At 44.3% G+C, this 16,878-nt stretch overlaps 1 protein-coding gene and 1 long non-coding RNA gene across 3 annotated transcripts in view; both read right to left on the bottom strand.

Moving 5' to 3' along the window:
- Positions 1-4,644: 4,644 nt before the first annotated feature.
- LOC137520893 (uncharacterized) lies at positions 4,645-7,677 on the bottom strand. Its single transcript, XR_011021969.1, has 2 exons — positions 6,160-7,677; positions 4,645-6,119 (listed from the first exon to the last, which is right to left on the bottom strand). It is a non-coding gene; the product is annotated as an uncharacterized lncRNA (long non-coding RNA).
- A 1,044-nt stretch (positions 7,678-8,721) lies between these two features.
- TMEM125 (transmembrane protein 125) overlaps positions 8,722-16,878 on the bottom strand; it is a 38,253-nt gene continuing 30,096 nt past the window's right edge. For both annotated transcript variants that reach the window (XM_068242506.1, XM_068242507.1), the window contains exon 2: positions 8,722-10,236. In XM_068242506.1, the coding sequence (XP_068098607.1) occupies positions 9,159-9,803 (645 nt within the window). In that variant the 5' untranslated portion in view covers positions 9,804-10,236 and the 3' untranslated portion in view covers positions 8,722-9,158. The remainder of the gene's footprint in view (positions 10,237-16,878) is intronic.

The following is a 16,878-nucleotide window of genomic DNA, read 5'->3' as shown; positions in this document are numbered from 1 at the left end:
TTAACACATCTTATCAGAGTAGCATAGCGAGCGCGAGAGCTACTAACTTATGCCTGCTAATTGGCAATGACGAGATCTCCACTCGTCCTTCCCTGGGCCCCTGCGGGTTTGTAGCGCTCGCTATGCTACTCTGATAAGGCATATTAACGTTGATAAGGCGTGTTATCTCTGATAAGGAGTGTTATCTCTGACTAGGGACCTTAGCCCATTTAATAACGGGCTCTAGGTCTGTCACCACCGCCAACTGTCAGCATGCATGCGCCTGCCCGGCCGCTCCCTGGCTGTCCTGTTCCTGTCCCAACAACGGCTGTCCCTATGGCACATGCACAGTAGTGCAGACGCAGGGACACACACACACGGACATGGGATGCAGAGACACAGGGGTTTTATTAGGTAGGATAAAGCGTGTTACAGTGGGTTGCAAAAGTATTCAGCTTCCTTAAAGTTTTCCACATTTTGTCACATTACTGCCACAAACATGCATCAATTTTATTGGAATTCCACGTGAAAGACCAATACAAAGTGGTGTACATGTGAGAAGTGGATCGAAAATCAAACATCATTCCAAACATTTTTTACAAATAACTGCAAAGTGGGGTGTGCGTAATTATTCGGCCCCCTGAGTCAATACTATGTAGAACCACCCTTTTTCTGCAATTACAGCTGCCAGTCTTTTAGGGCAGGGGTCCCCAACCTTTTCCGGCCCAGGGACCACTTTCTGACCAAATTTTTCCCCGGGGGGGGGGGCAAGGGGGCTGGGGTGCGGCGGCATAGCTAGCACAGTTGCCCCAGTATAGGGAGTTTAGTTGCCCAGTATAGTGCCCAGTATAGTTAGTATAGTGCCCAGTATAGCTAGTATAGTGCCCAGTACATAGCCAGTATAGTGCCCTGTATATAGCTAGTATAGTGCCCAGTATATAGCTAGTATAGTGGCCAGTATAGTGACCAGTATATAGCCAGTATAGTGCCCAGTATAGCTAGTATAGTGCCCAGTATATAGCTAGTATAGTGGCCAGTATATAGCCAGTATAGTGCCCAGTATATAGCTAGTATAGTGGCTAATATAGTGCCCAGTATAGCTAGTATAGTGCCCAGTATATAGCCAGTATAGTGCCCAGTATATAGCTAGTATAGTGCCCAGTATAGCTAGTATAGTGCCCAGTATATAGCTAGTATAGTGCCCAGTAATATGCCTTAGTATGGGTAGGTAGTGCCCACCCACCACCGGCGGCCGCCGTACCGGTTACCTTATGGGCTGGCGGACGCTTGTCCGTATCCGCTCTCCTCTTAGCCGCATCTCCTATTACAGCAGCGCGTCATACGGCTGCTGAAAGGAGGAAGGAGGAAGGAAGCAGGGCAGCGGCTTCCTGTAGCGGCGATATGCATCGCCGTTACCATGGGAACCGCTGCTGTTTCCTTCCTCCTTTCAGCAGCCGTGTGACGCAATGCTGTTGAAGCTGCAGCAAAAAGGAGAGCGACTATGGGGAATATAAGGAGTCGGCCGACCCGCTCATAAGGTAACAGAGGGAGGGCGAGAGGGAGAAAGGCCAGATCCGCCGCAGCCCCCCAGAAAACTGGCCACGGACCACCAGGGGGCCGCGGACCCCAGGTTGTGGACCGCTGTTTTAGGGTATGTCTCTACCAGCTTTGCACATCTAGAGACTAAAATCCTTGCCCATTCTTCTTTGCAAAACAGCTCCAGCTCAGTCAGATTAGATTAGATTAGATTTGTGAAAAGCAGTTTTCAGATCTTGCCACAGGTTGTCGATTGGATTTAGATCTGGACTTTGACTAGGCCATTCTAACACATAGATATGTTTTGTTTTAAACCATTCCATTGTTGCCCTGGCTTTATGTTTTGGGTCATTGTCCTGCTGGAAGGTGAACCTCCGCCCCAGTCTCAAGTCTTTTGCAGTCTCCAGGAGGTTTTCTTCCAAGTTTGCCCTGTATTTGGCTCCATCCATCTTCCCATCAACTCTGACCAGCTTCCCTGTCCCTGCTGAAGAGATGCACCCCCCTGAGCATGATGCTGCCACTACTATATTTGACAGTGGGGATGGTGTGTTCAGAGTGATGTGCAGTGTTAGTTTTCTGCCACACATAGCGTTTTGCATTTTGGCCAAAAAGTTCCATTTTGGTCTCATCTGACCAGAGCACCTTCTTCCACATGGTTGCTGTGTCCCCCACATGGCTTGTGGCAAACTGCAAACGGGACTTCTTATGCTTTCTGTTAACAATGCCTTTCTTCTTGCCACTCTTCCATAAAGGCCAACTTTGTACAGTGCATGACTAATAGTTGTCTCCCACCTGAGCTGTAGATCTCTGCAGCTCGTCCAGAGTCACCATGGGATTCTTGACTGCATTTCTGATCAGCGCTCTCCTTGTTTGGCCTGTGAGTTTAGGTGGATGGCCTTGTCTTGGTAGGTGTACAGTTGTGCCATACTCCTTCCATTTCTGAATAATCGCTTGAACAGTGCTCTGTGGGATGTTCAAGGCTTTGGAAATCTTTTTGTAGCCTAAGCCTGCTTTACATTACTCAATAACTTGATCCCTGACCTGTCTTGTGTGTTCTTTGGACTTCACGGTGTTGGTGCTCCCAATATTCTCTTAGACAACCTCTGAGGCCCTCACAGAGCAGCTGTATTTGTACTGACATTAGATTACACACAGGTGCACTCTATTTAGTCATTAGCACTCATCTATAGGCAACTGACTGCACTCAGACCAAAGGGGGCTGAATAATTACGCACACCCCACTTTGCAGTTATTTATTTGTAAAAAATGTTTGGAATCATGTATGATTTCCGTTCCACTTCTCACATGTACACCACTTTGTGTTGGTCTTTCACGTGGAATTCCAATAAAATTGATTCATGTTTGTGGCAGTAATATGACAAAATATGGAAAACTTCAAGGGGGCCGAATACTTTTGCAACCCACTGTAACTTGGATAAGGCATGCTATTTGTCTTGGTGAATCAAGCCCCATGTGTATGGTGGGACTTATGCCTGGTACACACCATGCTATTTCCTGGTTGAATCAATTATTTCCACCAGGTCCGATCTGATTTCTGATCAATTTTTCCAATCACTTCTATATGAGATCGATAAGGAAATTAGATCTGTGGGAAATAATCAATTCAAAATCTATCTGATGGGAAATTGCATGTTGTGTAGTAGGCATTAAGGCCCTACTGCAGATTTGGTCAGAATAGGAAGTATGAAGTTAGGGTTTTTGTAGGTAGAAAAAAATGATAGCCCGCTACACCAAGGGTGGGTGTAAAAAACGTTTTCTTTCTTTATTGAATCAGCAGTAGACACACAAAAGGCTGATGCGTATCGGAGCTCTGAAAGGCTCCTTAATCATAGCTAGGGTTTTTGTGTTAGAACTGTTTTTGTCTGTTTGTTTGTTTTTTCCTGTTTAGCTGTTCATGGTACTACTGACATTTAAATCACTAAATAATCTGGGCCCTGGATACATGAAAGAAATGTTACAGCTGCATAGCAATCCCTGCAATAGAAGCGCTATAGAAACTTTATTGCATTATTGTATTGTAAAATGTCCTCGGTTTGTGTGGTATTACTGGATAAGGTGTAAAACACGAAACAAAAAAAAAAAGTTTTGACCTCATTTCCGCAGGACATTAACCCATTAGTGGCTTCAAACATTTGAAAGCTGCTGGTACATTCTACACCTCTGTCGGCATATCTCGCATGGCTGACTAGTGCAGCCGAATGAGCGAGTAGCAGGTAGCCGTTATATTTACCTGTTCCTCTTCTCCTCCTCTGAACTTCCAGCAGGTCTTCTTGGTCCCAACCACATCCAATCGCATGATATGACATATGATCGAGAACCAGGAGACCGTATCAGCGTTACAGCACCACCCAGTGGTGGAAGAGGGTTGATGGAGAATACTTTTCCATCACCCCTCTTCCACCACTGGGTGGCGATGTAAACCTCTGTCAGCAAACATGGATCGACCAATCGATTAAAAATGTTGTAGAGAGCATGGTCAGCTTAAAGGGGAACTGAAGAGAGAGGTATATGGAGGCTGTCATGTTTATTTCCTTTTAATCAATACCAGTTACCTGGCGGCCCTGCTGGTCTATTTCTCTGCAGTAGTATCTGAATAAAACCAGAAACAAGCATGCAGCTAGTCTTGTCAGATCAGACTTATAAGTCTGAACCACTGAAACACCTGATCTGCAGCATGCTTGTTCAGGGGCTATGGCTAATAGTATTAGAGGCAGAGGATCAGCAGAGCTGCCAGGCAACTGGTATTGATTAAAAGGAAATAAACAGGACAGCCTCCATATACCTCTCTCTTCAGTTCCCCTTTAAAGCTGCATGTGACATGGCCAGAGGGTGCAACCAGAGCCTGAGAAATAGCTCGTGTAAAGTAACTTCTGGCCACCCATGACAAGCCAGTGGTCGATCCACTGCAACGAATAAACTTGACCCTGCCCTGGATATATAAGAAATTGTTATTAGGTGGGAGAAGCCTCCATTCAAAACCTGGGTTATATCAGACCATGGTGAGGGCTGCTGACAATAGACAATTAGCAATTTCTCATTTCATACGTATACATTTCTATTATAAATACAGGACAAACAGAGGTGGCTAAAGAGACGACACAAGCCGGATAAATCATGAACTTGTTTTTAATAAAAACATCATTTTGAATTATGTAATATATTAGCTTTGTATTAAATAATCATCCTTCATTTCTGTCGTAAAAATATATTTTGTACCATGTCTTCATATTAAAATGTTAGCATCTCAGATGCAACAAGATATTTACTCAAAAGGTTGTGTTTATTTATCTAAGGCTGTCTCCACCCACAATTCACACTTTGTTCCATGTGATTGCTGGAGAGTTGGGAATTTGTCTGCCAAAATTGCCTTGGCTCCACCCACAATACATACTATGGTTTGTTTAATTGCCAGCAAGTTAGAAATTTGTCTGCTAAAATTGTTCTGACTGCACCCACAAATCATACTATGTTTTGTGTATTTGCTGACAAGTTGGAAAATTCTCTGCTAAAATTGCTCTGACTCCACCCACAATTTGTACTATGTTTTTGTGTAATAATGCTGAAAAGTTAGAAATATCCCTGCTAAAATTGTTCTGGCTCCACCCACAAATCATACTATGTTTTGTGTAATTGCTGACAAGCTAGAAATATCCCTTCTAAAATTTCTCTGGCTCCACCCACAATTCATACTATGTTTTGTATGAATGCTGACAAGTTGGAAATTTCTCCTCGAAAATTGCTCTGACTCCACCCACAATTCATACTATGTTTTGTATGAATGCTGACAAGTTGGAAATTTCTCCTCGAAAATTGCTCTGACTACGGCCACAATTCATACTATGTTTTGTGTTGTCTTCTAAAACTGCTGTGACTCCACCCACACCTTGTTTTAGGTTTTGTGTAATTGCTGGCAAGCTAGATGACACGTAGACATAACTAGCTAAAACTGCATTGAGCATTACTAGAGATGGTCAGTGAGATTCCAGTAACTGCATGTATTATTAAACTAGGCCAATCCAATGTACTTCATGTGGATTTTGATTGGCCAATTCTAGGCTGCATGTAATTGGCACTGTATTTATATGCAGGCCAGAATTATTTGCACGTCATTGACCATCTCTAGACCATCTCTAGACCTTGTTGGTGTTTCCCTCCTCCAGTGGATTCTCCATAGTGCAGACTGTACAAACATGAGGGAAAACCAAGGAAAGTGACACCTGTTATCTGGCACTGATTGTAGTGGGGTCACAGTTACGGTGGGTAATTGTCACCACTGCAGCAAGGGAGGGAGACTCACATTACAATCTCACCTCCAGGTTTCACACACAAGGAGCTGACATGTGGTTCAACTCAACAAAACCCATTCAAAACTTATACATTCCCTTTTGGGCACAGGCGGTGTAGTTTGGGCTATTTCACTGCCTCGTTACCATTTCTTAACTGCAGCGGTTTTTGATTGCGTTTTCCCATGAAGTTGGTCATGTGCTTATCAAGAGTTTACCACCTAAGAGACGTGGCCACCACCTATGAGATGGGCCACCACCTATGAGATGTGGCCACCACCTATGAGACGTGGCCACCACCTATGAGACGTGGCCACTACCCATGAGACGTGGCCACTACCCATGAGACGTGGCCACCACCTATGAGACGTTGCCACCACCTATGAGACGTGCCCACCATCTATGAGACGTTGCCACCACCTATGAGACGTGCCCACCATCTATGAGACGTGGCCACCACCTACGAGACGTGGCCACCATCTATGAGATGTGGCCACCACCTATGAGACGTGGCCACCACCCATGAGACGTGGCAAGCAGTGGACCTGAGTCAAGTTGTTTTCTGGTACAGAACAGATGTCTGTGTGTTGCCTCACCCTCAGTTGCATGAGCAGTACAGAAGGTGGCAGTAGTTCAGAAAAAGAACCACATTAACCAACCAGATGGCTTGACTGTTCATGTGAATCAGCTGTTCCTCTTTAATTCCCTGCTAAATTCCACCATAAACCTCACCAGCCCCGGCAAAGTCACATCCGGCAACAGTGATATCTGGCATTACACCCTTATGTCATGCTCTGAAAGTCCACAGTTCATCACTAAAGTGAAACTCTGGCAGATGCTGTATTTATCTTTTTCTTTTATTTGTTATACAGTATTTGCATAGAATGGGGAAGGTTTGGAATCCCAGCAGATGTTTCCTGAGGTCTGTGCTCATTTTATTGAGCAATTGATTTTCAACCTCAACATGTCCAAATTAATTGATCTTCTATCCCTTAAAGAACCATCAAATACAGGCTTTAGTAAAGGAAGTACATGAATAATTTGTGGCTAAATGGATCAGAATATTAGGAACATCTCAGTAACTAATATTTATTTAGACTGGGGGGAGGGGTATTTCTCAACACATAGCTGATATCCTGTGCAGCACAGGAGACTATTGCCAGATATTCTTTGCGCTAAAAATGGTTCCCAATTTAAATTTCTCAGCATATATGTAAACATACAGTAAGTCTCAGAGCAGGATCATCCACCAGGCAACCTAGGTGGGTGCCTGGGTCCTGGCATGTGTCAAGGGGCCCACCTGTCATCTTCTTTGACCTCTTTTCACTTCAGCTTACTAAAAGGACCACAAGGGGGACGCAAATCTACTACCAAGCCTAGAGCCACATTACATCTTAGTCCATCTCTGGTAAGTCTGCTTTAGTGGGGTCACTTTGCAAGCTACGGACTAGTAAAGTATTCCTTTAAAATTAAAATTTTACTAAGTGCAGCTGTACCCACTAATCTGTGGTCAGAAGCATCCAGTGGGGATCTGTTGTCTACATAATGATTGGGGCTCAGAAGATCAAAGGCCAGGATTCCAAGACTTCTGTGATGTCATCTCCCAAATACGGAAATCAGATACTTTCCTTATTAGATGCTGTCATATGTTTGCACAATATAGCCATTCCTTACTTGGCTAATGACATCACAGGTCACAGGAGTTAACTTATTTTACGCAGTATAAGATGCACTTGTTCTCCCCAAAAATTGGGGAGAAAAAGTCCCTGCATCTTATATGACAAATGCAAGGAGGGCCCAACTTATGGACGACCGCTATCCTAATGCGATGTCAGAGACTCCCTGTAGTCACCCCTTATGTCCTCCTCTGCCCCTCCCCCCGTGTCTCTCGTTCCCCTATGCCCCCCCCGGTGTATAATTAGCAGAAGTGGCAGCACCGGCTCATCCCACCCATGGTTCCTGCAGTGACAGCAGACAACTCCTCTCCTGCACGGCTTCCCTAGTGTCAGCTTCTGCTGATGACCCGATTAGCAGCAGCTGTCACTATGGGAGCCGTGCAGGCCCGGAGTGATCTGCTGTCACTGCGGGAACCATGGATGAGATGAGTCGGTGCTCCCACTTCTGCTAATTATACACTGGTGGGCAGAGGAACATATTTGGGGGGAGCGGAAGACACGGGGGGCAAAGGAACATGTGCGGGGGTAAGCGGAAGACTCGTGGCGGGAGACGAGGGCAAACGGGGATAGAAGGGGACACATGGGAGACAGAAGGGAGCACACGGAGGATACAGGAGGAAAGATTGAGGGAGAACATCTACAAGAAGCTCCTGGAATATGGATGCACCAGGTTTAGTATACTGTATATATATTTTTTTTACTGCTTTTTGCTCTCTAGACCTAGGTGCATCTTATATTCCGGAGCATCTTATACTGCAGAAAATATGGTCATTCTTTTAGCCATTTAGTTTGAATAAAATTGGAATCCTCAGTGAATCCCACCCATTTACTCGCTGGGTAACAACAAATGAGTGCCTGGAGGCTAGCAGTTCACGTTGCTGAATGTGGGCTTCCTAACTAAACAGGGTAGCAGCTCTTTGAACCCCATTTCCATTTTCCTGATTGAGCACGTAATTAGCCCCGTGCCATTCACGGTGTATAATTGTACTCCACAAAGGACCGGCACCACACTGAGTAAGTATAGCTCTTTAGGTTTTTATTAGTGCAGGCATGACACCAACAACAACAGACAGTTGTTTCGGCCTCCTCTGGCCTTTCTCAAGTTGTAAAAACGGTCATATGACCGTTTTTACAACTTGAGAAAGGCCAGAGGAGGCCGAAACAACTGTCTGTTGTTGTTGGTGTCATGCCTGCACTAATAAAAACCTAAAGAGCTATACTTACTCAGTGTGGTGCCGGTCCTTTGTGGAGTACAATTTGCTGTGACCCCCTAGGTACCGGGGTGAGGACCTGGGCACACCAATCGTTTGGTTACTTTTGAGCATTGTGTGGTGCTCCTGGACGCTTGCAGAACATTCACGGTGTATAATTGATCTGTGTGTCATAATTAATAATACTTACATATAACCTACATTTTTTCAGATTTAGTGTAGTGGTCCTTCATGTCCAAAGTACAAGAAAATCATTATTTCCAAATCAAGTAAATAAGATAGGATTTGTACTCTTATTGAATAAGGTTGGATGACTTTGAGACAGAACCTCATTCCACTGCAGATCCAGTGGCTCTTCTAAGAGCAACATCATGTCAATTTGGCTCAGATCCACAGAGCTGTCGCAGGCGTATAAAAAGCCTCCACTGTGGTCACTTTAGTGCTGGATTGACTTAGATGAGGTTGGCCAAGCTTGAGGTTGTGTTCTGTCGCCGGCCAAGTTGTCCAGAGATGGAAAAGATATTCATATTCCGAGGATGGAAGCGGCCAGGTGCATAAGACCTACACAACACCATAAGTGCATATATCAAAAGAGCAACAAGAATGAGTATCCCAATAACTACCAAGGCGATTCCAACATTATTCATGGTGACCAGCACTGGAGGTTCTCCAGAAATGGAAAGAGCCAGCAAGACTGAGCCACAAGTGAGGATAATAATGCCACTTACACTAAACATCACAATGTCCGACATACCACCACTTTTTAATATATCAATGTTCTCCCGTCTGGTCAAACACTGCATGTCCTGGATAGCTGAGCTTATAAGCTGCTTCAACAAAACCAGCAGAGATAAGATGCACAAAGTTGCTCCAACAGCCAGTCTCCACTCTCCAGATTGACTTGTGGTGGTGGAAAGTAGTACAATGCCACCAACGCCACTTCCCAAGATAAGGATGACAGCCAGAGAGTAGCACAGTATAGATTTAACTGGATCTCTAGACCACCAGAGTTCTGTATGTTCCTCCATGGCTTCATTTTCCATCCGTTCCCGATCAGGTGGGGCTCTCGGGGGACGTAAAGCATCTACATGTGCCATTATGGCAAAACAAGAGTGATCAAAGCAAGAAGGCTCAAATAAAGGACATTATTTCACAGAATATGCTCCAGACTGCCCCTTGTGCAAAGAAAGAGGTAGAGTAATTTAGAGGCTAGACTCCCAGTCCTAGTCTGTCCATTTTTCCATCTTTAGAGCTTACGGTAGGAGGAAAATCTGCCCTGTATATCAATGATTTATCACTCCAGATGCAGAAATTGCTGAGCCCGAGATGAGGTCTAGAGAGGAAAGTAGACAGTCTATCATCAGAAAAACAGGAAGGCACAAGGCAGAGACATATCACTAGAAGACGTCAACTTTTCCACATCACCAAGGACACAGATTCCTAAATCTCTTCCTGTGTATCCAGAGCTGCTTCTTCCTGTCTGATGATTAGAGCAAGGATGTTCCTTTATTCCTCAGAGCCAGATGACACCTGGGAGTACAAAGCAAAGGAATTAGTACACCAGGCATTGTACATCTAATGTCACTACAAATACAAGTAGCAGCAGAGTATTGTACCGTGTTGTACCGTAGCCATCAGTAAAAGCAAGAAGTTTTGAATCTGGATCATACCATTTATTGGCTAACATAGTAAATTAGTCGATAAATGGTATCATCCTGATTCAAAACTTCTTACTAAAAATACAAGAGAACTCAACAAAACCACAAAACTCCCAAAAAAGCTTGATAAGGTTTCAATGCGTACGTTAAAAAGGGGCGCTGGGAAAAAAGGGCGCGGGGTTTTAAACGATAAACATGGATAACGTTTAAAAATATAATGTACTATATTTCGTTTAAAAATAATGTTTTATAAAGTTATAAATCATTAAATAATGTTCATGAAATCGTCAATTGTGAAAACGTTAATCTTCCGTTTAAAAAGTGAAACGTATAACGTTTAAAAAAAAAATAGTAAGTAACCCTCCCTGTACCTACCCCTAACCCCTAGACCCCCCTGGTGGTGCCTAAACCTAAGACCCCCCTGGTGGTGCCTAAACCTAAGACCCCCCTGGTGGTGCCTAAACCTAAGACCCCCCTGGTGGTGCCTAAACCTAAGACCCCCTGGTGGTGCCTAAACCTAAGACCCCCTGGTGGTGCCTAAACCTAAGACCCCCCCTGTTGGTGCCTAAACCTAAGACCCCCCTGTTGGTGCCTTAACCTAAGACCCCCCTGTTGGTGCCTTAACCTAAGACCCCCCTGGTGGTGCCTAAACCTAAGACCCCCCTGGTGGTGCTTAAACCTAAGACCCCCCTGTTGGTGCCTAAACCTAAGACCCCCCTGGTGGTGCCTAAATCTAAGACCCCCCTGGTGGTGCCTAAACCTAAGACCCCCCATGGTATTGTTTAAAAGGAAATAGATATAGCAGCCACCATATCCCTCTCAGTTCAGTTATATTTTAGAGTTAGTTCACAATGCATTAGTTGCGTTGCAGAATGATTCTGCATGTCAACTCTATAACCGTACAATTCTATGGACCTATTCACAACTCTGTGTTGTACCAGATTGCTTTATTTTAACTCACTGCATGCAGGCTTTGAATTCATGTCTATATCCTGTCTCCTTTACAGTTCACACTTAACGCTTTTAACGCGTGTATTATGCAACGCACCACTGTGAATCCAGCTTAAAGAGGAACTCCAGTGAAAATAATGTAATAAAAAAGTGCTTCATTTTTACAATAATTATGTATAAATGATTTAGTCAGTGTTTTCCCATTGTGAAATATTTCCTCTCCCTGATTTACATTCTGACATTTATCACATGGTGACATCTTTACTTCTGGCAGGTGATGTCAGTGGAAGGAGACGCTACTTGCTTTTTTTGGCAGTTGGACCCAGCTGTAAACAGCTGTTATTTCCCACAATGCAATGAGATTCACAGACAGGAAACTGTCAGGACCATGGTCCTGACATCCCACTGTGGGAGGGGTTTCAGCACAATATCAGCCATACAGAGCCCCCGATGATCCATTTGTGAAAAGGAAAATCGCAAGATTTCAAATCCACGAACATGATCTCTGGGAAGCACCGAGTGTGAACCAGCCCTAAGAATAAAATCCATAACATTACCCGCTGCAGTTATAATTTCTGTCTCTAGGTGCACCTCTTCCCCGGCAGTGTGATACTGATAACACCCCTATCTTCCATATTAGTAGTAAAAAAGGCCCCAAAGGAAAAATTCCTTTCACTGGTTGTCTAATATCAGCAACTACGCAGTGTGAGTATTCATTTGCATTGTAAACTTTGCGTTCCTTATACTTGAGTATCACACACCAAATCTGGCTCAGTAGCTCTACTTTTTGTCTTCAATGCATTAGGCAGAGGATCAGAGATTGATTAAGATGTAATGGGGCCGTATGCAAGCTAGTAGGTTTGGGGCCCCCTTGTGGTCATTTTGCTAAGCTGAAGTAGAGAGAGGTCAGAGAATATGTCAGGTGGGCCCCTCGATACCCACTAGGCCCCAAGCACCTGCCTAGGTTGCCTGATGGATAATCCTGCTCTGCAGAGGATCACTACAGCAATCTTTTCCCCAGCCATGCTCTACAGCACTTTCAGAGCGGCAGACTGTTATCTTCTCAGAAAGCTCTGTTAAAGTAGACCCAGGGCCGGTTCTCTCATGAAGCAAAGTGAAACATTTGCATCAGGCGCAGAGATTACAGGGGAAGCATGTTTGTACTGTGTTTACACTAACAGCATGCAGTCAGAGCAGGAGGAGAAGTGAGAGGAGGGCAAGGTGAAGAGGTCATCATTAGAGAAAAGCAGCTTGTTGTGCTGTGTGAGGAGTCTGGCAGTGATTGAGAAGGGGTGAGGCAGGAGAGCAGCAGTGTTTCATTTGACTTGCACAGCAGAAGGGAGGAGGTGGCACTGCTGTCCTGACTGAGGACTAATGGAGTGGCTGAGGGTGAGCAGTTTGTTTGTCACAGACTCACAGCCAGCCAGTGTGCTATTGTTTTGAGCTGCAGCATGTCATGTGAGAACAGTAAATGAAGCAGATGAAATTGTCAAGTGTTGTCCAATGGGGGGGGGGGGCACAACCTCACAAGTTTGCCGTAGGGAGCATAAGGTCTAGAGCCGGCTCTGAGTGGACCTCTTGCACAGGACAGAAGGAAAACAGAGAAATGCACCCTGTATCTATTTAGAGTTTAGCCTGTCTAATTCCCCTTATCTGTGACTAATCACAAGTTGTAATTTGATCCCTCTGCTGTGTCAGCACTGCCACAGAGAGGCTAATTTAAAAGCACAGGATGTTAACAATATGTCTGCTTCCATGAAAGCAGGAAGTAGATACACTGCAGATTTTTTGCAGGATTTGTATCAGCTGTAACAAAGAAATGATTTTCTTTAAAGGTTATTATGCTGTTGCTTATCTTCTAGAGCAGAGAGGAAGTTCTGAGTTCAGGTCCGCTTTAGGTGCGATCGGACAAAATTACTATTGCACAAGATGGGAAATTTGGGTTGATTAGATGTGGAGCAGGAGCAGCGATAGATCGACAGCCCAAGGCATTGCACTGTATGGAGTAGTGCAATGCTGTGGTTGGTTTTCAATAGATTTCATGGCACTGTGTGCAGCATATGGGTGGATTCAATCCCTTTCTGTTTAGATTCAGAATGATCTGTTTGCCATATCAGGTGGCAATCTGTGCATGTATGGCGCCTGCATTCTACCCAGCGCCGCTGCAACAGCCCGAGGATTATGTCAACATCTGATAAACTTCTGTATTGTAATATTTGCACACCGATAAAGATAAAGCTGCAACACGCTCAGACATACTCACCAGCCCAAAAACAAGATAGATATAGATAAAGAGAACAAACATGCAAAAGTGTATTTACTCTCCAGACTCTGACTGATCAGCCTTAAGCTGGCCACTAACGGTCCAATTTCTAGCGAAAAATCGTTTGAGCGATCAGAAATTCTAATCGGACGAAAAATCGTTCACTACACCATCAACGAACCAATCTTTGCTTCCCATCTATCACAACCAATAAGAAAATCCAAATTTTGGTTCGACGAAAATTCATTCGGGCGACATTTTTTTCACTCGTTCATAATCGATTGTGTCCACCAATGGAGATTATTTACAACCAATCCGATCAGAATTTCTGATCACTCAAACGATTTTTTCGCTAGAAATTGGACCATTAGTGGCCAGCTTTAGCAAAGCATAAAGGTGGCCATACATCAGGCAACTTGGCAGCCAATTAACCATAAGATTATTATAATCGAATTGGATGAAAACTGGTGCTGCCAAGAGCATGCCCGATCGATGTTGCGACCAATTTCAGGCTGGTATCTGGCAGTAACGGCGTGCGACAAACGTATGATGTGGATGGAAGATGGCGCACAGAGCCAGCGGCGGACACAGACAGGTAAAGTATTCACGTACGAGGCACATTTTACACTAGGGGAAACTGTGCCGGGGTCGACAAGGCGGCATTAATAGGCTGATCCCCAAAAGATTTCACTCTAAAATTTATCAGGAATCGGCCTGCAGTTCATGGCGCCCAACAGATCTCTCTGATCAGATGTGATCAGAGAAAGAGCTGTCTCTTGGTCGATTTGCCTGTACATCTTCTGACGTATGGGCACCTTAAAGGAGTCATCAGGCAAAGAATAGGAAAATCGATTTACTTACCTGGGGCTTTCTCCAGCCCCTCGCAGCTGACATGTCCTACGCCGCAGCTCCGCTCTCAGCTGCTGGCCTGGGGCCCGCGCACGGTGCAGAGGCCGACCTCGCGTTCATCCTTACTGCGCCTGCATGCAGCGCCGCTGTCAATCAAGCCGACATTGTCCGCGGCATACTGCAAACAAAGCTGTCAGCATGGGACAGACAGCTGCAAGGGGCTGGAGAAAACCCCAGGTAAAAAAAATCAGCTTTCCTATTCTTTGCCTGACTACTCCTTTAAAGGATGCCTGACATGACATGTGACATGATGAGATAGACATGTGAATGTACAGGGCCTAGCACACAAATAACTATGCTGTGTTCCTTTTTTCTTTCTTTGCCTGAAAGAGTTAAACATCAGGTATGTCAAACTACAGTGTGAACCTCACTGATAAGAAATTACAACTATAAAACACTTTCCTTACAGAAAATGGCCTCTGAAAGCAGGAGAGAGATAAAAAGGGCCAATAGTTCATAGATTTTAGCTCTGGCATACTTCAATGAATGTGTCATTGAGCAAAAACAATAAAACAGTAAAAACTTAAAAATTAGATTCAAATATAAAATATAACTGTGGAATAACTTAACCATTTAAGCCTTCTGGACGTAGAGGCTACGTCCAGAAGGCCATGTGTGCTCCTGCGGCCGATCACGCGCATGCACGTGCGCTCCCAGGCAGTGGTTCGTTAGGTGAGGGATCAATGAATCGGGCCATGGTGCCCGATCAGTGATCCCTTCCCCAGCAGAAATAGCGACGGCTTCTCTCGGAAGCCTCGCTTTTTCTGCCTCTATGTCCCTCTAAGCGTTCATGTTACGCTTAAAGTGACATAATGTAAACAAACTCATGGCTGCCATCTTGTGGCCAAATAGTAAAACTACATCTACATGTAAAAAATATAAAAAATAAACACATATTTACATAAAAAATGACAATCCCACTCTCCCAAAAATACCCAAAATGAAATGTTTAATAATAAAAAAAAACATTACAATAAAAAAAATGTAAATATTTACCTAAGCGTCTAAACTTTTTAAATATGCATGTAAAGATGAAATATTTCTATTTTTTTTTATTATTATTATTATAAGCTTGTAAATAGTGATGGATGCAAAACGGAAAAAAAATGCACTTTTATTTCCAAATAAAATATAGTCGCCATACATTGTGATAGGGACATAATTTAAACGGTGTAATACCCGGGACTATTAAGCAAATGCAATACATGGGTTTTAATTATGGAGGCATATATTATTTTAAAACTATAATGGCCGAAAACTGAGAAATAATGATTTTTTCTTTCAGTTTTTTTCTTATTCTTCCTGTTAAAAATGCATTTACAGTAAAGTAGCTCTTAGCAAAATGTACAACCCAGGGGCGTAGCAATAGGGGGTGCAGAGGTAGCGACCGCATCGGGGCCCTTGGGCCAGAGGGGCCCCATGGGGCCATTCCTAAACCAAAGTATAAGCTGGTTATTGGTCCTGTGGTGGTAATAATCACTTCTATAGATGCGTTGAATGGTAGTAATCATTAACAAACTGCTCCCCATCCCCTTCTTGCACCTCTAATACTGTAGATGACCTTGGCGGGTTTTGTTGCGCCGTATCAAGTGTTATGTATAGAGTGCTTGGGGGGGCCCAATGTAAATCTCGCACCGGGGCCCTGAGCTCCATAGCTACGCCACTGGTACCACCTATCTATCATTGAGCTACCACAGCCCAGCGACCATATGGTCTGGAAAACCGCCACGGCCTGCACTCTCGCCATGTTGCGCACCAGTCCAGCACAGCCGTCACTACGCAAACAGCTGTTTGCGGTGTGTTACACGGTGAGTTTGGTGTGTCAGTGTGAAGCAGAACTCTAATTACACTCCCTGATTGATGTATACCCATGCAAGATGTTTGAAAGCACTTTAGGCCTGCAATTTAGCATTCAATGCGATTTCTGTCCTTAAAACGCTGCTTTGCGTCACATCCAGATTTTCCCCCGGAACTTTGGGCATGTATCCCACTCCGCCATGCCCCCCTCCAAGTGTAAGACCCCTTGAAACATGTTTTCCATCACTTTTGAGGCCAGCATATTTTTTCTATTTTTCAAAGTTCACCTCCCCATTGAAGTCTATTGCTTTTCCGCGAACCAAACCTTCCGCGAAGGTCCGCGAACGGGGTTCGCCAACCGAAAATCGGAGGTTCGCGACATCACTAGTGGTGAGAGCCTCAGTGAGGCGGAATCCTGTTTTTGCAATACAACTATATAGTTATATTACTCTGCAAGTGCTGAAAATCCTGTGGAACTGTGATAAGCTGTGCCACTTGAAATCTTCATGCCCTTGAGCAGATACTTAGCCTTTGCTGGGAGGAAGATCCCTCCTTTTGGGGACTCTGCTCATTGTGAGCATGCTGTGTTAGTTA

The sequence above is a fragment of the Hyperolius riggenbachi genome, chromosome 6, assembly GCF_040937935.1.
Source record: "Hyperolius riggenbachi isolate aHypRig1 chromosome 6, aHypRig1.pri, whole genome shotgun sequence".
NCBI lineage: Eukaryota > Metazoa > Chordata > Amphibia > Anura > Hyperoliidae > Hyperolius > Hyperolius riggenbachi.
The sequence above is the reverse complement of the archived record's forward strand: the minus strand, read 5'-3'. Positions and strand labels throughout refer to the sequence as shown.